Genomic DNA, 27794 nt, shown 5'->3' with positions numbered 1-27794 from the left:
TTTTTTTTAAATACACTGCAGGCTATTCGCTGAGATTTCTGAGACAGAGCTTACCTTGAAGGAAGCTGGCAAGCTTTGTGCGAATCAGGTTCTAAAGGTATCAGTAGGTTTTAGAACCAAGCTCCACCATTTGGCTTCTGGTTTTGCTTTAGGAAGTAGCAGATGGTAAAGACTAAAAGCAGTGAAACATACCATTTTTCTCGCTTCCCTAAGGAAATTCTTGAAGAAAATATATTATTCTCACATGACCAAATCACAGTAGATGTCGTTTTTTCCTTCAGTCTGATTTATTTAGTAGCATACACACTTCAGAGTAACAAACACTCATCCAATACAGTCAATGTCAGCATTGCATTGTAGTGTTCAGAACGGATGCATGTGGATGATACAGGCCATTTGATCTCAGTACCTTAAGAATAACAAATAATAACAACAGCAATAAAAAAAGTAGCAAAAGCCCTCTGAGATACATTGAAATCTTTCCCTTCAACAGGAACTGGACCAGACATTAAGTGAATACCCCCCTGTACAAAATTTAGATGGATTTAAGTTTTACCAGTTTGATTAAATTTCAGCCAAATTTACATCTCTGTGGGGCCTCAACATCCATCATTTTTAAACTTATCCAATCTATCTCTGTGAATTTTTTCTATATTGCACCTTCCTCCAAAGAATCTAACAGAAGCTTGCAGGCACTAATGAAGGACAGCCTTGCACCATTCCCACAAGGTAAGTAGGTCTATTCCCATCTGCAAACTAGAACAAAAACAATGCCTAGGAGATGCCTTTTCCAAGGCCAAAAAAAAACCAAGTCAATGATGAAGCTGAGGGAGAGAAGCCCTAGTCCTACTTCTTGATTCACACAGGAACGCAGCAGCTACAGCACTGCTGCATCTAACTAGTGAGTTTAAGGATCTTGGAGCCTAAGTCAGAGGTCATCTGTTCAGCATCAAAATGCCTCTAGGCCAGCATCTCTGACCCTGCTGTGGAATCCCACGTTCCCAGTGTCTCCAGAGTGAGGCACTATCTCAGCAGAGGCATTAATGAACAACATTCTGGACTTGCATGTGAACAAATCCCTTGGTTACCATGCATCAGCTCCCCCTGTGTTACATGCCTGTGCACGTGCACCATGTTGACCCTCTGGTAAATATAAGCTTATTCAACACAACTTACCCCATAAGTGAAAGAAGGCCATGCTGCTTCCTCACACTAGAAAGTGTGTGTTCATAGATAGGTGCTCTGGGCCACCTGATGGAAAACAAGGAATCTAAAACTTACCCTGGGGCAGTTTGCTCCTGAGCTCATAGCCTCAGCTCCTTAGAGCTCCAGTGCTCAGTTAAAGTCCTACACTTGCAGTTTGCTATGAAAAGCTGCCTCCTTCTCTCCTTCCCCATAACAGAGACAGATTATTGTCTTGCTAAGAGATTAGAAAGAAAGAAATCACAAAGAGCCATTTAAAAACTAAATTCCTAGAATTTATACCATCTAGAATGAGTTTCCAGATCAGTGTCTGCTGTAGCAGAGATTTTCCTTTTTCCCTGACATTTCCAGCTACTTCAGTGGAATGAACCTTCTCCACGTTTTCTCCCAGGACCATGTACTGCACAGCCAGCCAGGTGCTACCAGGAGTTGTTTTCTTTGAAGCTATGGATAACACATTGTTCTAGTTCTCCTTTAGAAATGGACAGTCATTCTAAAAGTTTGTCTTAAACTCTCAACTGACTGTTGAGCACCAATCTCCACTGTTTAGATCTTCCCTCCAGGAAATAGGTTACATTGGTGCAAAAGATCCACATATGTTGTAACAGAATAAAGAAATTTAACTCTGAAGATTAATTAGGCAAACCAATAATTGAATTGTGTTTTTATCTTATTTTCAACTTTTAGAATTCTTTTTAGTTATGGTAGGACAGTTTGCAATTGCAGTCTCATAAAACAGGCAATGTGACTGAAGTCCTGCCTGTGAGACCTATTTATATGGCATTGTCCTTAGGCATTGCTATTCACCTTAGGCACTGCTATTCATGGCTTACCTGCTGGCTGCAGAAAAGTAGAAATACTTTTTTTTTTTTAACTATGGAATTCACTACGGATTCATTTGTCATCTCACAGCAGTTCAAAAGTTAGGAGGCATCTGTAATGATATAATCTGTGCAGTCACTTCAAAAAAACCTAATGTAAACACTCTGACACTTCTAAGTGAAAAATTCACTAACATGCTACCATAAATATAAAACAGTGAAACTCTGGAAGGCCACAGAAGTTGTCTGAATTTGCAGTGAACTGCAGAAATAATTACCAGTTTCAGACAACTTCTGGTTTAAGATTAAATATTTCCACATGTCATTACTTCCTACAGAATACCTATGTCATCTAACTTTTACATCACAACCAAGCTTCAATTTCAATACTCCTGTTTTGTTTAGAGTTGATGAAAAAGTAATTAAATCAGACTGATCTTTTAGTACGGAAGACACTTTAGTGTGTTACCCAAAGTAACTCCTTTTAGAAATTACTTAAGCTCTAATTACAAATATTGCAGATTTCATTCCAGATCTGGACTCTAAAACTCTAGGGCTTTTTTTTTTGCTTATGACATCAACTATTATTGAAACAGCCATTTCCCAAAAGTGGAGTCACCTTCATATATCCAAAGTTCTCAGACTCTTTACTGAGAACAGGACACCAGCAAAAGACAGGAATTTCTGATCAATGTGCATTACTACCTCTAGACATGAAAAGGGCTTTAACCATCAACTGATAATGTAACTCTTACCTGCATTGTGAAAACAACATCACCACGTGATTGACATTAAAACCTGGCAGGTGAGTCAACATGTGACTAATGACAGTATTTATACTGCCAGTATGTAAAAAATTGTTCCAGTGACTAGAGGCAACCAGCGGAGAAGGTACGTGAAGCCATTGCAAGAAAACAATTCAATCTTTCTTGATTTTAACCTAGAAACTGAATTTTCTGTGGCTGTGCCTGGGTTACAGCAAAACAATGAAGCACTGATCACCCTGTGATTCCAGATGGGGACTATAGGATGCAATACATTGACATTCCTTCACCCAAACTGCCTGGAGTTAACAGCTGATACCTTGGAGGAATGATGCCTGGGAATTATCTCATCATTGTGTAATGCCATGAATGCAGAAACACGACCTCCCTGATTGCTGTGCCACTTTATATGTGTAAGTGGCAGCATCCTATTTGAGAACAGGGACATGGCCAAGAAGTCACATGCATTTACAGACAGTCAAATCATGATCTTAAGAGATCACACTGGCTGCTGACTACTAGTGTGAGCATGTAGACAGGGGTTTTATCTTCAAAAATAAACAAGCCTTGGAAAAAAACCTTAGTTCCCCAACTAGTTTGTGAAGGATCATTAGTGATTTTCAGAGCTGCAGTTCAGTTGCAAGAGGCCTAACTCTCCAACTTAGTAACATATCCAACAGCTCACTCAGTTGGAAAGTCAAATGTTTTTGGAGACAATAGGCTGCTATTCTCTCCCTAGAGTATTTGTAATCTCCTGAGTGGCTACAGAAAAAGCCAAGGCCTTTCTTGAGATAGAGGCAAGGCTAGGGTAGGGAAAGGGAGAAATGGCCAACAGCAGTTAGCCACATCAAGCCACTACAAACTGCTGTCTCTCTTTGCTCCCAGTTTCTCATGATTATCACTCATTTGCACCTTGCTCACTCTGTAACATAATGCAGCAGAAGTTGTTGGTCCTACCTATAGTGTACACAGGAGCAAGAGCACTTGGAATTAGAGAGGAAAAAAACACAATCTGGTTTCAAAACTACGCAGTTCCCTGAAAAATCATTTTTCCTGCCCTGAGTTCCCAAGTATTTGCCCTGGTTCTCTAAGAAATATTCTGGAGTCCCATTTTGCCAGAAATCATAATCATTCTGGCTTACCACACAGACCTCTTGACTCATGTTGATGTGATTCCCGAGTATGGAGATCTTCATTCTCTGAGGATCAGTCTCAAGTTAATCTGGTGCAATACAAACCAATCTGGAGTGATTAATTTAGGTTCATAGAGGGCTGATGCAAAGTAACTTTGATCACTGACTGCTGGGCTCTGGATGCAGCTCCCTCTGCATTGACAGCCTCAGGAGTTTGGAGTTAAAGGTTTCCTTCTAACTGAGTTTCCTTCTACTTCAGTAAAGCAGAAAGTTACAGAGAAGCCCTGCAAGTTTTGTGCCTTTCTCAACTCATCTTTCAGTGATGCTTTCCAAGATGCCAATCAAATTGTCCAATCCCAACAAGTACCCATCCTCCCTGTTGCCTTCTTGCCAGGGGATCCTGTGATCCAGTGTCTGCCCATCAGGAAGAAGGGTGGTCTTTCCAAAATCGATCAGCCACACGTTGGCATTCCCACTGCCATCATGTACAAAAAGTAGTGAACTTCCTACAACCTGGAAGACAAATTGAGAAAATGTAGTTAAAAATACATCTTCAGCCCTCTCCCACTAATTAACACCTCCTGCTAAGAAGATAATGTCCTCATATCATCTATGACCCAACAGACTTTTGGGCTGAACTTAGAAATTGATGACTTTGATGCTCCATTTGCATAACTGTATCAATCAGTAAGGTACAAATGGGAGGGTAGATAAGAAATGGGACTTAGTAGAAAAAAGGAAGAAAATCAATTCATCGTATTTAGCATCAGGTCTCAATTCAAAGATAGATCATGACTCATGATTAACAAAAATATCTCTACTGATAAGAGAGCATCAACAAGGTAAAATAAAATGCCTAATCTCAAAATCTTGAGCGGTTAACAAGCACACATTACAATGCTAATTATGCCTTCTGCAAAGCAAAGCACACAGAGAACACAGACAGCAGAATTAAATGGTATTTCAACATAAATCCATTAGAAGTAATACAGCCTTCATTGCCAAACTGCAATTGAATGCTCCTGTACCAAATACAAAATTTCCACTGGAGCACATCCAAGTTAGAGAAACCATATGAAACTGGTACTAACAAACTATTTCATGCAGTGGCCCAGAGCTGTAAGTGCTGGGATGTAATAAAGACAGGAGGATTTATTATTCCTCAACTAGTTTAATCTCCTGTATCATCATGGTGGAGGCTTTGTGGTACCTGTGTTGTCAACATGTATTAGCTTTCTTCTACAAAACCCCTTCTACTCATACAGCAGGCTGTTCTGAACTACACCTGAATGAAGAAGCAATGCACCTCCACAGCTTTACACTCACTGCTCACCTCATGCCGCTTGAAGAAGTCTGAGGATTCCAGAATGACATTAATTTCCTGCAGACGTTTGAGGTATTTTTTCTGGAAGAAGAAGAGAAAAAAACCCCCAAACAACCCATAAACATTTCATTGAAAACTGAATAAAGATAATCTGTTTATAAGAGTCAATATAATTAAGAGATCATATTCATTTTAGGCTAGAGGTCTTTCAAAACAACAGGTTCATAACATGAAAATCAATCTGTAAATACATTTCAAGCTTTCATAGTGATTAACAGACTGGAGTTCATCTGCTGCATGCATTACACCAAACATATTTATCTGTCTTGATTTGGATGTCATAAGGCTTTCTGCAACTGTTTTTTTTTCTCTACTTAATAAAGAGGAAAAGTTTTCAATGAATTAAAAATCTTCCAATCCCCCAAAGTGAAAAGAAAGAAATTGTGTTAGAGAAACAAGGACCTCCAACCATGGTGGGGACAGAGGGGGGATAAAAAAAAAAATCAAGGCCTAATGTACAAAACTCTAGTGCAGATTTTTAAGGCTGCCCTGAGCTACCAAGCATGCTCCTCCTGAAGGGCTAATCTGCCTTCATAATGGCTCCCACACTGCAGCAAAACATTACAGCATCCTTTGAAGTTCCAAAGACAAGAGATGTGTTATGCCATCTACCACATGCCTGTTGTGCTACCCATGAATTAGCACACAGGAATTCCTCTTTGAGATGAGTTTCACACATGGGAACACAGCTAGTCACCAATCTCACTTCCTGCCTCCACACTCTGGTTTTATCTTCTCCAGACTGGATTCCCAAATCACAAGTTTTCCTGCCAACACAATCCTTGCTTAGATATCACCCATCTAATGCATCTAACACCCATGATTGAAGCTGATGGCAAGCCATAAGTTAGATAGTTTGAATGACATTTTGATAGCATGAGGCATTTGGGGTCAACTCATGGCAAGAGCTGATAAAACTGGTCTCAGTCAACTTCTCACCCCACCAAATCCCCATGTCCACCCCATCTCCTCAGAGCTACTGGAAGTCAAAACCACTCACTCCCTTGGTATTCTAATTCCTATTTCCTGTACCAAAGAAAGCATGGCCCTGAAGCAAGTGCATTCGTCCAAGATCAGTGCACCTGAAGAGCTCAGACTCACCAGAATAGTTGTGTTGCCCCCAATGAATTCCACAAAAACCTGTAGAACTTGCTCCTGTGTCTTTGTTGTTTTGAAGTTTGTGTTACATGTTCCATCCGCCTTCTGCACAGAACCGCACACAGAGCGAGATTATTTAGACTGCACTCATATCATTCCCCTCATCACTCAATACTCTTGAACCAGCAACAGCTCAGCCCTTGCTAACCAGATGAAAGTAAGTAGCTGAACAGGAAGAAAAACCAACCAAGGAGAAGAGATACAAAAGCAGATTGGATAGCTTTAAATGGCACTGGCAGTTCATTTCCTGTTGAGTACACGCAAAAGAAAAAAAAAAAAAACCAACAAAAAAAACCCCCAACCAATTCATGATATTACCAACTTGCAGGAGGGTTTTCTCACATCTGTGCTAGCAGTGCAGAGTTCAGTGGGGCAAACCACAGAGACCTCTTTGGTTGTACTCTTGTCTGGCTCATGAAACCCTGACTGAGGATGTGAGGGAACATTTCCAAAACTAATTTTACTAGTCCTTTTAGTCTGGGGGTTTCTTTTGGGTTTTGGTGTGGATTTTTTGTTGTTATTTGGGTTTTCTGTTGTTTGTGGTAGTGGTTTTTGTTGTTGTTTCTGTTTTTCAATGGGAAATCAAAGAATCACAGTTAGGATTCAGTTCCAAATATACATTTGAACATACAATATGACCTAGAAGTCACAGAACAGAAATCTGTTGCAGACAGGAACAACTTGGGATTTGCAATGTTAGCAGTGACAAAGCAGGTGAGTGACTTTTGGCAAAGGACAGTGCAGGCATGCTTGTTCCACGTGTGTTCTGGAGAAATACAGAGTATTTTCGTGCCAGCAATAAGATTCAGTACAGAAGCGTTGTGCTACTGAAAAAAAACCATGTATTTTTATATTCTTCTGGAGCTACAAGCAAATAAGAGCAATGCATTAATTGGAGGTATTTGTAAATGCAGAATATATGAATATGCATGTGTCCAAGAGCATCCCTGTTGCTTCAAGAGACACGAATAGGAGATTTTAGGATTTGCGTGTAAAATACAGCAATTATTACAACTGGTAACAAAAATCCACTAAAAGCCTGCGGGATTATCAAATTGTTTTCCTCTCCGTTGTTTAAGTCCTATCCTTCATTTTCATTGTGAGTAAATCAGCAGGTCAGTAAAATATGTTGTCTCCTATATGTTAAGTCAGTGTACCAAAATGACAAATTCAAGTCCAGTCTCAGCAGGTGAAACACTATTTATTCCACAGCTGATCTTGGTTTCTAAAGTATACATGAAAAAAATTCAATAATGCTAAAACTCCAGATCTCTCATGCAAGAGCATTTTATTCCAAGGCTGTTGGACAGATAACAAGTGCTGCATGTCAGCCTGATGAGATGTGCAAGTTATGCCAGAGCGGTTCAGCAGGTAGGTAGTGAAAGTTAGAAGCCATTTGATCTGATGTGTGATAATACTCAACAGTGCACAGAAATTTGAAACTTCACCTTGTACCTCTTCACTGGAGCAAGGTTGTTATAAAAATAATTTCTCCCTATGCTGCAGATTGTAGAGCAGTGTCTAGGATAGCTGCTTGGTGTTTGTTACCTTTCTAACCTTTCATGTCGGGACAAACTAATTACTTGCTTCCCTTTTTAACACTTTTATGATTTTTCTCCTTTCCAGTGGTTGGCAGGAAACATAGCTACTGCCTGTCTTTACTTGTTGTAAACAATATCCAGAGTTTGAATAGCATCACCCCAGTATTATGTACTTGATCCTTGAGGGGCACTTGCCTGACTCACTCCTTGAAGTCTTACCTTTGCTAAGGACTCCACATACACTCCTACACAGCCGAGTAGTCTGTCACACAGTGCAGCTCGTGAGCCAGTTGCAACACTTCTTATTAGATGTGACAGTGACATGACTCACCAGGGTAGGTGTCACAGCTCCATGAAATAGTGCTATCCATCTTAAACCATGGGGTCTTGCTCAGAGCCCTCTGCAGACTTCCCTTAAAGGGCTCTGGGTTAACTTAATGGATTCACAAAGACTTATGAATCAAATCAGATATCCTCCTGGGAAATGGCTATTCCTGATCTACAGCTAAAGGAATGGTACCAAAGGAAGAGGTAACTTTTCAAACTGCACAGATATTCACTGACAGAATGGGAAGACAGAAATCCCAATTCTCAGCCCCAGGCATTAGCTTAGTATTATAGAGAAAATGTTTGCAATGCCTGGCCTTCAGACAGCCTCTGCCAGAGAGGAAATGTGCATTTGGAATCAGGAAGGCACCAGCTACTGAGCAACAGGTTCCAACTGTAGGGAAACCAAATGGTTCAGAATATTTTTGAGAGGAGGAAATGTGACAAATCCCATAAATGAACTTGACTTGATTTCAGAGATCCAGAAGCAGGGCAAGGATAAGAAATGCATCAACCCAAAGATAACAGATACCCTACTACTGCAGGAGTGCATATGGTGAATCAGATCTCATTTATCAGCAGCCAGTTCACAGAAAGGCTTATGATTTCACTTTCTTTGCTTTCACTTCTTATTCAAGCAACCACGGGGTAGGAATGACCAAACCCAATATACCTCATCAACTAACTCCAGGAGTTATCAGTCCAGTCAGGGAGAACCTCCCCTTGTTCCCATCAACCACTAGCTGGCATCACTGACTCTTGCAGGCTTTCTTACCAAAATGGGGATCCCTGCAGAATGGCTTTGCTTTTCTGCAAAAATATAGAACTGGATGCACAGTTCAGCTTCAGTGGAACAGTGTAGGGAATACTGACTACCTGTATTGCCTGAACAATTCGGTTCCTGCCACATTTTCTCCATCTAAAAAAAAAATCTTAAAATGATACCTACATTCCTCATAACGGCAGAGGGAGATAGAAAGGGAATGTGCTCCAAAGTACTTCCTGTACTTAGTCAAGGATTAAGTATTCATTCTGTGAAGTTACAGTTGTGTCTCCACAGAAGGAAACACTACACAGTCTGTGTATCATACTGCTCCTACCTCTGACATCCAACAAACCCACAAAGAACAAGTCAGGAGGTTTTTCTGAAGCTCCCATGTTCTCCCTTAGCTCAGTCACTCTGAGACTGTACATCTTCATTCACCAACTGTCTTCCAAGAACACCCATGAAAGGCCTCAAGATCATCTGGGTTTCTGATTCCATTACACAGAGGAGCATACAAAGATATAAGTTGTACAGGAATAAAACAGGTATCTTGATAACATCATTAGCTGGCTAAAGGGCAAGACAGGATCCTGTGTTTTGGCTGGACTGGAGCCAGATCATCTACTCATCTACCACTCAGACAGTTGCTGCATGAGGATGCCTGTGTCTAACAGCCAGGAGTGGGTGGCACAGCACACAAGGGGCCAGGACCACATGAGCTTGGAGCCCCAGTTCCAATATCACAGCAGGAGAATCTGTGCATAAGGAAGGGAGAAGACACAAAGCAATGGAGAGAAGAAAGAGGTGTTTAAAGAGCCTCCGTCCATCAGCATCACCATCTTTTATACCTTATTTCTATGTGCTTGAATTGTGAAATGGAAACAAAACTAATCCAGGCTCTGGAGTGGTGCTGTTGACACACCTGAAGGATGGGATGCCATCCAGAGGGACATAGGCAGGCTTAAAGGTGGGCCCATGGGAACCCCATGCAGTTCAAGCACAAGGTGCTGCACTTGGGTCAGGGCAGCCCCCAGTATCTATCCAAGCTGCGGGATGAGCAGATCAAGAGCAGCCCTGCCAAAAAGGATTTGGGAGTGCTGTGAATAGGAGGCTGGATGTGACCCAGCAATGTGTGCCCACAGCCCAGAAAGCCAGCTGTGTCCTGGGCTGTATCCAGAGCAGCATGGCCAGCAGGGCAAGGGAGGGGATTCTACCCATCTCTTCCTCTCTCATGGGACCCCACCAGCAGTGCTGCATTCAGGTCTGGGGTCCCCAGCTCAGGGAGACATGGAGCAAGTCCACAAGCAAGGACCTGTCGGATCAAGTCCAGAAGAGGCCACCAAATTGATTAAAGGGATAGAAAATCTCTCCTATGAGGAAAGACTGAGCAAACTGGGTTTTTTCAGCCTGGAAAAGGCTTTGGAGTGACCTATATGTGGTTTTCCAGTACCTGAAGTGAGCCTACAAGAAAAATGGAGAGGGTTTTTTCACAAGAGCAGGCAGTAACAGGACAAGGGATCATTTAAAAGTGGGAGTAGGTTTAGAAAAGGTATTAGAAAGAGATTCTTCACTGCAAGTGAGGTGAGGCACTGGAACAGGTTGCCCACAGAAGTCATGGACGCCCCATCCCTGGAATTGTCCAAGACCAAGTTGGATGGAGCTCTGAGAAACCTGGTCTAGTGGAAGGTGTCCCTACCCAAAGCATGGGGGTTGAAACTACATGATCTTTAAGGTCCATTCCAACCCAGGCCATTCTATGATTCTATAAAAGATAAGTAATAGGTAGGAAAGAAAATTGCCAAGGTTCTACTGTGGCTATAAGGTAGTATCCTAGGAATAGTACAGGGACACAAACTTATCCATCAAGAACAGCATATGGACTTGGCTGATCGAGAAATTTCATTTTGGATTGTTTTGGCTTTATTCCAGCTCCATCTATACTGGATCTCATACTGTATTTAAAAGGAACAGTGGTTTCCTTGATCCCAAGAGTATCTAAGCAAATGCTTTTAACATGCCTTGCCAATAAACATAACTGCAACAAAACCACTTTACTATGATTCACTTGGAATAAATATGTATAGTTCCTGGGTAAAAAAAGTAATTGCATGCAGAGAGGGAGTTAATACTTGTTCTGAATTCCTCCTTACAACAGTCTCATTTTCATTCTATCTGCACTGCGTACCTCCTTGAGTCCTTCCTGTAAGGTCTCTGTAGTTGACTCAAATATGGCTGATGTGTATTTGAAGCTTAAATTCATTGACACTCTCTGTTACAATTAGATTGAATGCTTTAGAACTGCACTAGAGTGAACTCTGTGGTTTCAGTTAGTGCATTTTCACATAATCCTTTGGAAAAGCTGCCTACTGATGTGCACAAGCTTTTTGATCAATCAACACATCAAAGTTCATTCTCCAGGAAAAGGCAGAGGTGAAACAATTACCTTAATTCCTTCAATCCTGAAGCCCAGGTTGGCACTAGAGCTGATGGTTTCTCTCCACTGCATGTACCGGGGTTTGGTGACAGCATGCTGGGCATTCTCTTCAGCCGTGGGAGCAAGAGGATCCACTTCAATCATTTTCTTGTACATGTCCTTACGCAGCTTTGGTTTCTCTCGTGCCTTAGTCAACTCTTCCTCCAGGTATGTCCTGCAAACATCACATCCCAACACATCCTTAAGGACTTCCTCAACATTTATTTTTACAGCTCACAAACCGTCCTCAAGAAACAACAACCAGGAAAATAAGCCTTATCATTGCCCCAGTTTTGCATACGGGGAAACCAAAGTACACAGAGCAATGACTGTGCAGGCATATTTAGTGAAACAGCCCCAGGAATCACAAATTCTAATTCACTTCTTGTTCTAACTATACCTTTACTTACAAGTTATAATTATTTCCTGGTTACAGAATAAGAGGAAGCTGAATTCCCACTGTGCCATAAAACAGAACCACATTTTCAGAGGACAGGTAAGAGAGATCACTTATAATGAAATAAAAAAACAAATAGGGCTATTGAAGACTTACTACATTCTCTCTCCTCAAAAAACATTAGAACAGTCATGGACAATTTTTTAAGGCCTCTGAAAGTTTGTTTTACTTAATGCATCTCAGTGAAAGACAGAATCACTCTTCATATAGAAAAAACTAGAGTAAAGCAGATTATCGGAGTAGTTCCAAACCATAAGATGTAACTAAGAACAGGAAGGTGAAGGGACACAAAACTTCCACATTTTGCTCTTATCACCTAATCTGTTAATCCAGTAGCCATTAGAAAGGCACTATTCATGTTTTCTATGTTCCACTGGATTCCTGAAGCTTGCACTTTGTCAAGTGCCTGAAGTTTACTTTCTTCATCACAGTGTAACAAACCAGGATGGCACTTAGGATATGATGTCTCTCACTGCCAGAATGACACCTACTTTCAACAAAATGTGTACCATTGCAAATCCTTCTCCTCCTTTTTCTGAATATACTAGTGCTATATCTTTCTAATGAATTTTAAATTTTGCATCTATTTGAAAAGGCGTATCTGTACTCCTGTAAGTATAGTAACTAATTTATGACAATAACTCTTGAGCAGCTGAGCTGACACCTGAAAGATTACTATGACAGCTCATGCTTCTCTGTACTGTTACCTTACTCCAGGATCTCAACGAATCTCTATCTCTTTGTTTGTTATGCTTAGATAGTATTTTTGATGTTTTCCTCTTAATCACGGACAACTAATGGAAAAGAAAGTTGAGAACCTGGAGAACAAAGAGATGGCAACACCTCAAGATGTCAGAGTAGGGAAAAACACAGGCCAGACCTGTGCAAATGGTTGACTCTTTAAAGAAAATATCAATACCAGCAAAGACTCATTCAAGCTTTGGAAATGGGCTTTCAGACAGTTATTCAGTCATTTGCATTGGGAAATGGAAACTTTACTTTGTGAGGCTTTCTGAATCACTGTGCATGCAAGGATTCAATGAAATGGCAGTGAATAAATCATGTCATTTTTTTCCATGATTTATCAGGCCACTGCAGAGAAACTTTGTCTTAAATCACCCCTGAACATTTCTTGATGTGGATGGTTTTTGAGGCTATAGATCAGTTAGTTTCCAGAATCCATGTACAAACTGGCAATAACGGGACATGTTGTCCAAGGTGACTGTGAGCATGACCACACCTCCCCCTTCCTTCAAATGAAGAGAAAGCACATTCTCTTTCATTCACCCCACCTGATCCCCATCTTGCAGTCCATCACACTTGGCCCTTCAAAATCAGTAAGCAAGTCATCCAGCTGGATGTAGCTCTCGCCATCTCTCTCCACCACGCCATGGAAGCAAGGGACGCAGGAGCGTAGTGGATCTTTCATCAGTCGCTCAAAACACTCCTTTTCATTCTCTGAGAAGCGTTTGAGAATCTTCCCACTATCAGCTGCCTTGAAATTCCCTAAAAAAGAAAATCAAACACTTGCTGACAAGATTGACAAGCAAAAAAGAAAAACCCCTTCCCCCACCATTCCAGTTTCATCTATCAGTCTCATGGCAGCAGTTAAAAGATTTCCTCTGAAGAGATAAGATGCTTTCCATAAAAAATAAAACACACAGGACAAACAGTTGTTAGCAGTGAAAGTCCGTTTGGATACATTCCCATGTCAGAATTTATAGCTTTAAGGAGTGCAGTTGCTTCAGGCCATTGGGCTGTGTGGATTTTTTTTTAAACAGTACTATACTTACTAAAATGCTCAGGAAGCAGCCATGCACCAGAATTCTTTAATCCTCTGACAGGCTATTTTAAAGCTGCATAACACTGCCAGCACTGGCTTTGTCCTTAATCCTCACACAGGGTATACACACCTGCTGAGCATGGCCAGACAGAGGCAGCACAGTCAATCAGTGATAGTTAAACAGTCAGAAACAGCCAGAAGCCAAGCACTGCCCTTTTTACACAGACACACACATACTGTGACTGCGCCTGCGTCTGCCTGTAGGTATTGCCTCTCCTCTGGAAACCTGCTTATCTGCTAATGCCCTGCAGGTACAGTCTGGAGGGTGACAGTGCTTTTTACACTTTTTACAGTGAATGGTATCCAGGACAAATGACATCTGTAGAGGCCACAATTAGCAGTAATCAGCCTCCACCTGTACAGAGTTTCCAAACACTTTCATATCCTTGCAACCTGCCAACAGCATCTGAGGAAAGTGCACATTTCATTCAGAGGCACCTTTTAATTTAGACAAAATAAACTGGACACCAAATTAGGAGCTTCATTAACCCTGGGGATAACACTCAACCTTTACCACAGCGGAATCCTTCAGCCATTTCTAACTGGTTCTTCTCTGACAAATCCTAGAACAGGCGCTGCCTCGGCAAAAGGGCAAGGCTGGTAACAGCCCAGGTTCTAGTTCGGAAAAAAATTGTCATATCAGAGAAGAACAGCTGCAGAAAGGATGGAGTAAACCCAACCACAGGACACTGCTAAAAGGAAACTGGAACAGTATCTCTCCTGATCAGCTTCTATTAAACTCTTAACTCTCCTCTTCCACCCTACTATATCAGTCTCCAGAAGGGTTATGATTACATGACCAGCGCCTCACTCCACACAGATGAAGCCAAGTCAACACATCTGTGACAAAAACTGCATTAAGACTGGGTCATCTTGGCACTTTGTGTGATACAAATCAGACCCAACAACAACACTGTGCAAAATGCAGCTACTCAATTTCTAGGGTTCAGTAAATTTTTCAGCACAGCTTTGAAGTGCACCATATTAGGGCATCAGCATACACAGAGGTGGTTCATGTACTGCATTACAGCACGATGCAGCGTGGGTGCCTGCCCACATGTGTACTAATAAACCCCCACTAGCACTGCGCAGAAATTATATGAAGCATCAGAGACACAAACCTGATGACTTCTCTTTGTTGTTTTTTTGCCTTACAAATGAAACTAAGCCTACATCAGGAGCACACCTACCAATTTTTACAGACACAAAACTAGAACCAACCGAGTTGCTCCTTGCACTCACAGAGTGAACAATGGCAGACTCACAATGCAAACACATGGTCAGCAAGGCAATTCTCCCATTTGTTTTTCATCCAAGGACCTACATTCAGATGAGGGGTTCGGAGTGTATTAGAAATATTGTCCTTTCCAGGGCTGAAGAACATACAGGCATGGACAGTAATCCTTCCCCCTAAGGAACTAACTACTGGCTACTCAGTCAGGAAAAATGATCCCATACTGCAACCAACAGCACCAGACAGATTAGGGCTTTAGCTCCTCAGCCTCTTGTTTCCCTCTAACAAGTATTTTACACATATCACCTTACAATCCTGGCCCTTCTCCAGAGTCTGACCATTGCTTCCCTGCTGATCTCAATATTCAGGTATATAACTCCCACTTCCCTATCCACACCACAACTGAAATATGTTTTAGGTCACAGATTTGTGTGATATTGCCTGCTTCATTTTTACCTGAAGTAAGGAAGGAAACAGAGAAAGACTGTTCTCCATGTTGCAGTCATCCTCACTCCAGAGACAAACACTCTGAAGATACCCCTCTCACCTGTATGCCCAGCCAGCTGCACCCATGAGTAGCGTTTCTTGAAGGGGCTGATTACTGGTAAGTTAACCATGGTTTTAATTGTATGCCATGCCTTTTTCTGGAAAAGAAAAGAAATCTTAAGTTGGGCAAAAGCTGAAATCCTGACATGCCAGAAATGTATTACACAGCCTCATGCACATTGAACTGTTCCTCACTAATGTGTTAGTGCTCAAAGGTGGAACCACAAAACAAACACTATCATCATTGTTGGAAAAATATGCACACAAACCTAAGAATGGGCAAATAAAGATAACGCCCTGCCATGCACAAGAAAGCTGCCTGTAAGTAGGAAAAAAAAAAGTCATACTGCACGTCACAGGCCTGTTCTTAGCCACACCTCACCCTCTGTGTGTGAGTCACACAGTATGTGGACAGCAGATGCTGAACGAACACACACATGCACACATACGCACATTTAAGTTTCCATGAGACATGCACATAAGCTGCTTGTCGCTGTCAGCAACACTTCCTTTCCCAGAGAACTTCAGCATCACCTCATGATTAGCAGCTTTCCCCGAGTCAGCAGGTAAATCCTACTGTGACACCTGCATAGAAAGTGCATCTCTAGTTGGACACGAAGCTCACACAGGTCCCTCAGCACCCACTGACAGCATTCTGTAGAACCTACTCCAGGTCATGAATTTTCCTACTCCCTCCTCTCTTTCCCAATCCTGTTACTTTTTAACAAAGCTGGGCATTGCTCTGGCAACCTTTGGCTGCAGCTGTCTGGGTACCGCTGCAGGCAGACAGGGAAACAGAACAGCTGTTCACAAAGAGCAGCTGAGTGCTCTGTCACAAAGGCAGGGGGAAAAAAAAAAAAAGTAGAAAGTGAAAAAGTCTCATGCTCTGGAACTGAAACCCAGATGGGAGAGAACTACAGCCCACCAACGTTCATGTTACACTTGGAGGGATCCCAAAGTGCTTTGCAAACAAGGAGAGCAGTCTCAGTTCTTCTATCACTAGAACAAAACATCCTGCTGGAGAAGAAAATGGAGCTGCATTATACTTATGGCATGATAGTTTAGTGCTGAGAGGGTTTTGTTGAGATCAGGTGTAGCTGGGGATTAGGCTGCATTTACAGAAGCGTTTATCAATGGCCCAACTGGAAATCACCAAAAGCAATGGGAGGTATTAATGTCACTGAAAACAAGTTTAAGTCTTGCTCATCAACTGGAAAATACATGTTCAAAACAACTGTGTCTTCTCTAGCATGGATACTGGATTTGAAGATTTAGGTGCTTAGGATACCTAATTTTTATTGTCTTCTATGCTCTAAGTAAAAAACAGAAAATGTGAAATTTCAAGTAATGACACACAGGCAAAATGCTGCTCTCCAGATCACTCTCTGACCTGGCCACACTTCCCCAAACTTATTAACTTACACAACATTTGTTATAAAGTACCCTCCAGCAACACTGGTCACCGTGTGAGGGCAAAAACCTGCAGCTATCTTAGAAATGTATCAATAATGTATATGAACCCACAGACACAAGTGATTTTTTTTAAGGATTTGCCTTCACAAGAAAGTTTTAAGTAATGCTTTGCATTAAACTGACATAACAACATTAATTGCCATATGAGCATGCTTACTCTGAAATGAGATTGCTTCTACCTATTAAACTTTGGATTTTAATGGATTCAAGCTGAAATTAAGTCACTCTTAGTCAGGTATGTGCCCCGTGCAGCAATGATACTTTCAAAAACATACTATGCTAGTGAGAAAAAGCATCCAGAGAAATTCCTGGATGTTTGAGAATTATGAAGACTCAGTTGCACTTACTAAAACTCCACAGATGTTTAGCTCTAGCTAAACTCCAATTTCATAACTAACTTCTGCAGGTTTATATGCTATGTTATTTGGATTTCATATTCCTTAAAATTTGCCTTAAGCTGCTCCAAACTGCAGCCTTGCAGTGTTGAACAGTGACTTGTGTCTATTGCAGATGCAGCTGTTGATCTGTGAGGATGAAAGAGACTCCTGTATACCACTTAAACATGTCCATAGCCTCCTTCTGGAGGAAAGTGCAACGTAAATACTGTTTTTCAAGCAGCAAAGAAATTATTTTTGTGTTCATTTGTGAGATTTCACTGATAGCAGAATCTCTCCAGTCTACTGTGCTGTTTCTACTTCAGAAGGACAGAGCCTCAAGTTATTTAAACAATAGTTGAAAAAAAAAATTGTTATGAAGTAAAATGACCTCTTTGAATCTAGCTCCTGCCAAAGATTTTGTTTTTTAAGATTTCATACCAGTTTTCAGGGCAACACGGGCTTTTCCCGTCCCTTAATCAGAAGTCAACATTGCTCTATAACTCTGCCATAAAGACCCCATACACATCACAATGTTCCACTCCTACCAAACTGCATCCTGTCTCCCACTGACTTGTCATACTGCTACACGCATCAGTAATGAGAAGCACAGATCCTCAACGAATGCACATCAACTGTCAATGCAACATCACACTCCAGTGGCTCTCCTGCCTCCTCCCTCCCACCAAATGCTAAGAAGCTGAAGCTTTTATTTGTACTGTGGGTGTGAAGGAGAGACAATGGACCAAATTCAGCCCTAGCTCAAGTGGACTTTGGCTGCTTAGGCTACCGCTGCCTTGGATAAGGATGTTTAAGCTACTCATCCAATAAATAAACACTGACAATTTTTATTTACCTTTTTTAATTTAAAATAATCTCTTCACAAACCACTCCTCCCCCTCAAGATAGGGAAAGCAGAAGGCTCAAGCTAGGAGGGAAAGGACTGCCCTCAGACCCATCCTGTGGGGAGTGTTGCCATCAGCAGGGGTTCAGTAGTTTCACTTTCCTCAACCTCAATTTCTAGTCTCCCAGCTCACTCAACCCAGGGTACAAATTGCCAGGATGCAAGCAGGGCTGCATGCTGGTAGAGCAGTGGTGTGAGTGGGAAGATGAAAACTTTGTGTGCTTGCTGTAGGAGGAATCATTCTCACTTCTATTTCTAAAGCAAGATCTCTTCTTCTTTGTTAGCAATGGCATTATGTGCTTTTCAAATCACTGCTTTATGCTGCAATGGCAAAGAGGGCTTCTACCACTGCCCACTACCACTGTCTGTATTTGCAGCCTTATCTCCCTCTGTCCCTGTTTCTTCTAGATTCCTGCTCGGTCTTCCTTGACTTTTTACTCTGCCTGGGTTTCTCTAAGACCTTACTTCTTCTAGATTCCCAGGAGAAACTCAGGTATTGTATCTGCATTCAGGATTGTCTGAATTGACAGAACTGATGCTGCTTTATATGCCTCAATATGCTCAAGAGTTTTCTAACAGTAAGAAGAAAGGCGTTCCAAAAGAGTCAAGAAGCAAATCTGAAAAATATTAACATTCTTAGACTCACTATGTAAGTTACTCAATGTGAACTTTAACTGACACATGATATAAACCCCCTTGAGCAATAAAAGATGTGGGGCACTAAAGAGGGAAGAGCAAGTTTTCTGCCAATGCAACAGACCATGTGACAGTCTGTGCCATGGCAAGTGTGCCCCTGGCAGTAAACGGACAAAATTTCAGGGAAGAGAATGGGAGAAGCAATTCATGCAATGCAGCCACAGTGCATGCAAAGGAACTGTGGTTTGGTATCCAATCTACTCCCTGGATTACTCTCTTGACTCACTTTCCTAAATTTGAAGCACAGCTCTGAAGAGAAGCACACATCCATGCAGCAGATGTGGAGACCTGCTCAGTGCATGATGCTGGCAGACAAGATGCTGGCTAGGTGAGGTATTCCCAACCTTTTCTACCCTGGATAAAGCTGGCTGCTGCCACAGTGTCTATCCATTAAGGAAGAGCAAAGAGCAGCAGTAAGCGAGCAGCACTGGTTTGTGTGAGCACACCTTTCTGCAGGCCTTTTCTCAGGATAAGCAGGCAACTTTGCACATGACCCGTGTGCAGAGGCACAGCCATGATGAGCCTGCACAAGTACACCAGAGGACTTGCCTGATGAAGATCCACTGAACTCTCTAGGAGGTATTTCATCCATTTGAAGGCATTTGACCTTCAGTCCCCAAGAATAAATCTCCAGGAACTACCAGGCTTTCCTGAAACCCTCCCATCACTGCTGGACAAGAGCTATAACATCCTAACAAGCAAGCTTGCTGAATAGATTAGTGTAAACTCCCTGAATTGGATGGGGCTTTTTTAGTTGCTATTGTTGTTTTACAGGCATTGCAGAACAACTAGCATCTCTCTGAGCATATGCTGAATACCTCAGGAACAGGAAGAGCCACTCTACTTCCTAAAGGCAACAGTGGATAGGGACTTGAATGCTCCTCTGCTGTTCTATGGAAAAATAAATAAAATCTCTCACTTATTTAAGGGTAAAAATAAAATAATAATATCTCAGTTCTGTGAATGTCTGAAACATATGTAACTACCCTCAGGCAAGAAATGACAAACAGGTAACATACATAAGAATTTGTTTCACTTAGGACTTTTCAGCAATTACAATAACTAAAAACATCAGTCACATCTAAATTAGGAAGCGTTGGGGGAATAAGAAAAACCTTTTCTTCAGAAAAATGAAGTCATTCAGCTTTCATAATTCTTGCATATTACTTGAAACTGCAATGAGTTAAAGAACAAAAGAATACTAAAATTCAATAGAAATCAACAGGGTCTTGAAAAATACCCATGATTCCATCAGCAGCATAGTGGAGGTGCAGTTTATTGCCTGAGCTGGTAAATCATCATGGAAATTCTGCTAGGCTATTGTAAACAATGACCATTGAATCATTTTACCAGGTAAATTTCAGCCATTTCTTTACCCAAAATCCTGTGGTCTTTTTATTTTTTGTTTTTGTGCACTAGTACAAAGCCTACGTAAGAAAGCTATTATGACAGCAAGAAACAAAAGGATAATGAGAAATTTTTTTGGTAATCCTTTTTTTTCCCCAGAAGGCTTTAAGAAAGAGTACTTAATTGTCAGTCATCATTACCTACTGTTCTCTTAAAGTCTTTACATCATTTAGGCTAAATTCTGCCACTCTGGGACATGGGGGCTGAAATCTAATCTGTACTGCTGGTTGCCACTGCCTACTCAGTGTCTCACCAACTCCTAGAAGGAACAAAGTTCCTCCACAGGGACTTGTAAGGAGCACAGAAAACTATAATTATCAAAAAGTTATTATGTGCTTTTCAGAACAATCCTGTAAGAGCCATGTGCCCAAAATGCAGGAGCACTGAGCAACCCCTTGCCCAGGGATCTTGGCCATCACAGTGAGAGCAGCAGGCGCATGAGAAGGTGATGACCATTGGCCTCTTGGGGCACAGTGACCACAGTGTCTGGAAAAGTAAAAAGTGTCTGGGAACTCATCAGACTAGTCAATGGCTGGAACAGTCTTCTATGAGCAGGCCCAAAAATAACACTTAAGAATTACTAAACGAGGTATCAGTTATGACTTATCCTGGCACAGTATTAGTCATTCTCCAGTAGCTCACCTTTCTGTTGGGTTGGCTTTTTTGCCCTATATTACTCTTCCTTCCTGGTCACACACTAGCACCCATATTACTCTAAGTGACACAACAAATCCTCAGGAGGCCCCCACTATTACTCATACAGGTGTCTTAAGTATCAGCATAAGCAGCTGATCACTTTCTGTTCTTAACTGTTTCTTTAAAATTTTGTATCTTTTACAGTTTTATTATTGCTTCACAGAATGGGTCAGGTTGGAAGGGACCATACTGGGTTATTTGGTCCAACCTCTCTGCTCAAGCAGGATCATTCTAGAGTATATGGCAAAGGATTGCATCCAGATGGTTCTGGACTATCTCCAGGGAAGGAGACTTCACAACCTTTCTGAGCAACCTGTTCCAGTGCCTGATCACCTGCAAAAGTTCTACTTCCTATTCAAGTGGAACTTCCTGTGCTTCAGTTTCTGCTCACTGCATCTTGTCCTATTGCTTGGCACCACTGAGGAGAGCCTGGCTCCATCCTCTGACACCCTCCCTTCAGATAATGATAGACATTGATAAGGTCCCCTCTCATGTTTCCCTTTTTGAGGCTGAATAGGGCCAGCTTCCTCAGCCTTTCCTCATAAGAGTTGCTTCAGTTTCCTAATCCTCTTCAAAGCCCTTCTCAGGGCCTGCTCTAGGACCTCCATGTCTCCCTTGTACTGAGAAGCACAGATGCAGCCTCACAAGGGCTAAGTAGAGGGGTGGAATCACTTCCCTAGACCTGTTGGCAATGCTCTTCCTAATGCATTCCAGGATAACACTGGCCTTCCTGGCCTCTAGTTTTACTTTTTATAGTATATACACTTACTTAAAATGTTTTCTAAAACCTCTGAGTTAATTTTATTTACAAAACCCTTGACCGCTTTATTTACAATAGTTTATTAAAACTGAAATCAGTTTGAAAGTTAATTTGTTTTCCTAAGTATTGATGCTATTTTATTCAATTATTTAAATAATTTGTAAAATTAAAATAATATATTTGTTCTCTGCTTTCACTGATTGCCACTTTATTTTAATTGGCTTTGATCTGACATATTGGACCTACACAGGTAAAGAACTTAAATGTAGGTCTAAAGCTATTAACCATATTATTTTAATGGACTACACCTAGCCGAAACAAAACTTTCTTTTTATCTGTTTCAATACAGTCAATACCTGCCACTACTATAAAAAACTTCCATGAGAAATAATGTTGAGCAAAACAAGAAAATTACTGGCCTAATTTAATTACTCTGTAATTAGATCTGCTTCTTTTTCTGTGTGAATGTAATCAATAACAGTGCTGTAATTACAATCTACTAAAAAATAACCACATAACACTTAAGCAAAGTATCTACTGCTTTGTCAAAATCACAATACTCTACCAAGACAAGTTGTTATCAGCACAATTTCCCCCAAACCAAAGACTGTTTCATGGGTGCAGCTTCCCAGCAGCCAGCTTCAATGGTTGTTAGGGATTTCATTTTCTCAAAGAGTACAGCTCTGGGACAGTACACCATATGGTTTCATGTCATGGGGAGAACTGAGGATCTGAGTGATGTTATATAAGAAAAAAAATTAAAAAGATAGTGAGAGTTGCTGAGCAACACAGTATCTTTCCGGTTACAGTCACAAAATTTGCCTATCAAGGGATTCTGGTTTTGAGTTCTTTCTGTTTGAGGCTTAGTGTAGTTGTCTTTGCAGATATGAAACAGGCAGACAGTCATCTTGCTCAGATCCAGATCCTGAACTAGCTGACATTTTTATGCCAAATGTAAGCAAAACATAATTATCCTTGGTGTTTCTTCTAGTGATATAAGCATACACATTCATACATGTTTTTAAAATACCTAAAGCAGATAGTAAAAGCCTTTGATTGCAGATGATCAAAATTCCATTACTTTTTTTTATAATTATCCAGACTATAACAAGTCCAAGGCTTGGGATCATCTGGTATTTGAAGAAACTTAGAACACCTTACAAGACACAGAGTAAATGAGGCATACATGACATTTTTACCGTATTTGTTGGAAGAAATATAGCTGAAATATCCACAAAGGTTCTGTGTAGGGAAGCAAGGTGCAAGATTTTCCCATAGCTAAAATAAAAATGCCCTAAACAACAATGACAGCAAATCCCTGAATTTATCATAGAAGGCACTTTATACTTTCAGCAGCCAGTTTCTCTGCTTTTGCCCCTTATCAAAGGTTCCTGGAATCCTCAAACTCAGGAGATTCTTCCAAGTCTACTACCCACTTGGCTGAATCAGACATGAATCACAAATCGAGACAAAGATCTCAATGGGTGGGATGTGAAAGAGCAAGTTAAGAAGGCGAACGTATGTGAGTGAACCCTCACACAAACCTTTATCACTGCGCTTCTGAGTGCAACACTTACCTCAGCTCCCACGGTAAGGTAAGGCTCCTACAGCAACTCAGCCCCTTTATTACCACATTTCACCTTCTCTCAGTCCTGGCAGAAAACAGGTTCCTGAAGCACCAAGCACCAATCCACAGAGGAGTCAGTGTGTTTGTCAGAGATTAGCCAAAAAGCTGTTTGGGGCCAGAACGTTGTGTTACGATAACTGATGTCTGGACAGCCTGGTCCAGAGTCTGGAGCTACGAGCATCGGCTTTAGAAAGTCTGTGCCCTGACAAGCAACAGCATCATTCTTCACACTGAGATCTGTGCCAATCAATGCCAACTGATAACTTGGCCAAATCACAGCAAATGGCCTTCTGCCAGGGAAGCTGCGTTACTTCAAATGCTGTCAGCTGTTGCTCAAGGAATACAGTGTAACCACATCCCTGGTCGAGGAGACCCCCGAGCCGTCTCCACCTACTGGATGCCTTGGCAGCCCTGACCATCCCTGCGTCTAACTTCCCAAGGGAACTTAACACTCCCTGCTTTGTCACACAGTTGATCTTCCCGTGATGTAGGAGTGCCAGCTGGAGCTGTAAGACTGATAATCAACAGCAAGGGAGAACATGCACTCCTAAAGAGCAGCAGTTCGCATGCTACACAAGCAGCCTCTTGATCAGCACCTCTCATCAGACTGCCAGGCAAACTGTGAACACACCTTCAACTCTCCCTCCCTCTCTTTCACCCTCCAGCCTCCAATCTCAGAGAAGAAACACTGTTTAGCCTGTTCTTAGCCCTTGATGCTTCTGGGCTTTGCACCCAGCCATGGGTGAGGGCCACAGCTGCTCAACCAGCATTTAGCAGGTGGATCCTCTGACTGCAGGGTTTCCATTTCCTGTTTGTGCTGCACTCAGGATGGGCTGGGCTAAATCTTCGGAGTCATGAGAAACACTTAATGCAATAAGCAGAAACAACACTGCAAGTCAGAAGCCTCAGGTTCCTGTGATGTTTTCTCCCCTGTGGTGCCTCACTATGCAGAGAGATGCACACATAATTTGGTTTGGTACTCTTTAGGATACGTGGTAAGCCTGCTGGGTGCTCATTATGTCTGGACTAAAGGAAGAAGTGACAGTAAAAGAAATAGATGGTCAGACTCAATTACTAGGAGCACAAAATCCCATGTCCCACTCCATAGCTGGAATCTGCTTGTACAGTCCAGGAGCAGTTCCCCTCTAAATCAGAGGAAAATGAACTACAAAGAAGCAAAAGCCTTGCTTGCCCTCCTGCAAACAGCACCAAGAGCCATAATCTGCTGACTATTCTGTAGGAATCTATGTCAGCATTTTGTTTCTGGTTATTACCAGTTGAATATCTGCAACCTCTATTATTCCTAGGCCAAAATGCAAAATAATAAAGTTAGATGGCTTCAAAGGTGCATTGTCTCAAGGGTTTCCTTTATTTATCTCACAGATATGTTGCAAAAGCTCATCCTGGTGATTGAAAAACAGATTTTAATTCAACAATAATAAAGGTTTTCTGTTCTAAGGGATACTAAACTATCTGCCTTTCATAGCAGGCATAAAATATGGCCATTATCCCTACTTTCACAGCTTGTGGCCTGCTCTGAAAGACACTGGTTCTCTAACAGGATGGAGCTCTGCCACCTGTCTCTACTGAGTACAGGAAAGCTGAATCAACATCATTCTGCCCCTATCAGGGTTCTGCCAGAACATCAGTCTTGCTGGAAACTGAAATGTTACCATCCAAGAAGTTATTGGAAAGTTCCTCACTATAGGAAAGTTAACTCAGAGCCCAAACATTCACGATTTATTCAGGCTGTCCATCACCCAGAAAAGATATGTGGTAAATCAAACATCACTTTAGCAGATGGTGTGGCAGAAGGAAAGAAATCATTCTTAACCTCCAAAACAACTGCAGTTTAAATATTCAGAAACAGTCTAGCAATTTGACAGTTCTCTGCCTGTCTTCCACATCTTATGGGTCACTAACTGACACCTCCAGACATGAGAAAGGGATATCTAGTAAGACAACACGCTTTACATGATAAAATAAGCCCAACATCCTATCAGGTAGGACACAGAATTATCAGCTCCAAACAGGATGACTATTTGGGAATACTTAAAATCCAAACAGATCCACATTTCTCTGTGCATAGACCAATAAATAGGTTTAGCCTAAAACACAATCACAACTTGTTAAGGTGCAAACTTGTCATTTGTGAACTGTGACAACCTCAAATCCAAATGTACTACAAGTGCCAATCGGTTTAAATCAGGTGTGGTTTCTGTGTAACATCAAGGGAGACTGTGTTCTGGCAAGAAGCCAGGAAATAACTTCAATAAGCTAATCTCCCCTGAGTGAACTTGGGAAGGAAGCTGAGCATGTGCTGCATCTCATTTGCAATGGCAGTGCAGTCTGTTACCTGGAGACACAGCTCTATCCTGCCTGCCCAGCAGCTCAGGGCTAGGCACACCACCACTTTCACATCCCAGGGACTCAGAGGCCACAGCAGAATCTCCAGTCTGAACAGACAAAGAAATAAAGAAAATTTTAATGCTTATCCTTTCTTACAGTTTCCTATTTGCCAGAAACCACTACCATCCAACAGGAATTGCAAAACTGTTTTCTACTAGCTGGTCAAAGATCCCTCTACTCCTATCCACAGTAGTTTGGGTTAGTGCACACATGTTGAAAGCTGACCCTGCTTTCAGCACATCCTCATGTAACAGCCCCAGAAACTGCATCCCACACAATTTTGAGATTCTGCATGAAAGAAATGTAACAGTGGAAGACTATTGTACTGTAATTAATTTTTTCTGCAGGAAAGGATAGAAAGCACAAGGACAGAACTAGGGTGCCTGCATGTCTACCTACATACATATAAAGAGGTTACTGACAGATATTGATTTTTAAAACATTTTTACTTAACTTTTCTTTCCTACCAAGATAATTCCTAAACTGTCAGACACTCACTTGCAAAAGATCTGAGCAAATGTCACTGCTTCAGTATGGAATCTAGGTGCCCTTTCTCTGCTCCAGCTCCCACAGCTGCAGCTTATAACAACTCCGCTTCAGAATACTGTTGAAAAATTTAAGTAATTAGTGCTTGTAAACTAAATTAGAGGCACTCAAGACAGTCAAGTACTCAAATAAGCAGTAATTCAATGTTAAGTGAAAACTATTATGAGAATGTAAAAATATGTCATGTAAAAAACAGGCCACACGTACACTAGTAGCAGTTTGCCAACTGCTCTTCCACCTATCACAAGACAAAGTCCAGTAGTCCACCTCTCCTGCCTTGTCTCCTCTGAACTGCCTCTAAGGAAGCATAAGGAGTTACTGCTTCACCTGTGGTGCACTGCACTGTTCAAACAGGGCCCACCCCTGGCAATGGAATGCAAGTGTCAACATGCAACAGGCACTGCTACTGAGCAGGGTGTGGTGTTTACCTAGGGGAAAGCCACATCCTTCAACCACTTTAGTAACTCCAAGCTTCAACACAGAGTAACTCTGAGATTATTCCAAACCACTCAATTGAAAGGATTTTGAAGCAAACAAAAAAAAAAAAAAAAAAACCAACAAAAAACAACCTCAACCAAACAAAAACCCACACTCCTATTAATGGAATGGGGCGATGATTAAGAAACCTGTAGTTCTATGGAAATGAGGACTCTTCACCTTATCCCATTGGAGCGAGAGGCTTACAAGGTAGTTGTTTGTTTTTGATGCAAACCTAAGATTAGAGAAACTCTTCCTTCCCCAAGTCAGCTCTAAGAACTACGTAAGGGATACAGAGAAAAGATGATTTCTCCCTTGAGCAAAACTACAGGATCAAAATATAATTTCTGTTAACAGAACAATGTAAGAGAAGCGAGTTGAATTCCTCCTCTGTATCAGTAGCAGCTAGCCCCAGAGACAAGAGGTTATTTAAGATTTTAATTTCCATAATGTAGCCTTAAGAAAGAGAATCAAATTCAATCCTTATATAAGCACGAGTGACTCAACTAAAGACTGAAACTGAAACAAGGCATCTGTCTTCCTGAAGAGTTGTGGGTGTTTGAACAATAGCAAATGTGTTTTATAGAGCATGCTTCCTCTGCCCGGAAGGTAAACGTGTGTTCACCAGCAGGATGATAGAGAACCCACCTTTGTAGAAGCATAAACATGAATTGCCAATTTTTAAGATGCAAACTCACCTAAAAAGAAAGTAAAATAACCAGAGTGAAGTTTATAAGGACAATTTATCTACCAAAATTATTATCTCATAGTAAAA

The 27794-nt window shown here is 41.4% G+C and overlaps 1 protein-coding gene across 3 annotated transcripts in view; it reads right to left on the bottom strand.

Moving 5' to 3' along the window:
* Window positions 1-265: 265 nt before the first annotated feature.
* ITPKA (inositol-trisphosphate 3-kinase A) overlaps window positions 266-27794 on the bottom strand; it is a 39429-nt gene continuing 11900 nt past the window's right edge. For all 3 annotated transcript variants that reach the window (XM_072929979.1, XM_002200246.7, XM_030274328.4), the window contains 6 exons: window positions 15652-15748; window positions 13320-13533; window positions 11541-11745; window positions 6407-6508; window positions 5255-5326; window positions 266-4434 (listed from right to left, as the gene is read on the bottom strand). In XM_072929979.1, coding sequence (XP_072786080.1) covers window positions 4231-4434; window positions 5255-5326; window positions 6407-6508; window positions 11541-11745; window positions 13320-13533; window positions 15652-15748 — 894 coding nt within the window. In that variant the 3' untranslated portion in view covers window positions 266-4230. The remainder of the gene's footprint in view (window positions 4435-5254; window positions 5327-6406; window positions 6509-11540; window positions 11746-13319; window positions 13534-15651; window positions 15749-27794) is intronic.

The sequence above is a fragment of the Taeniopygia guttata genome, chromosome 5 (assembly GCF_048771995.1).
Source record: "Taeniopygia guttata chromosome 5, bTaeGut7.mat, whole genome shotgun sequence".
Classification (NCBI taxonomy): Eukaryota; Metazoa; Chordata; class Aves; order Passeriformes; family Estrildidae; genus Taeniopygia; species Taeniopygia guttata.
This window is presented reverse-complemented; position numbering and strand designations above follow the sequence as displayed.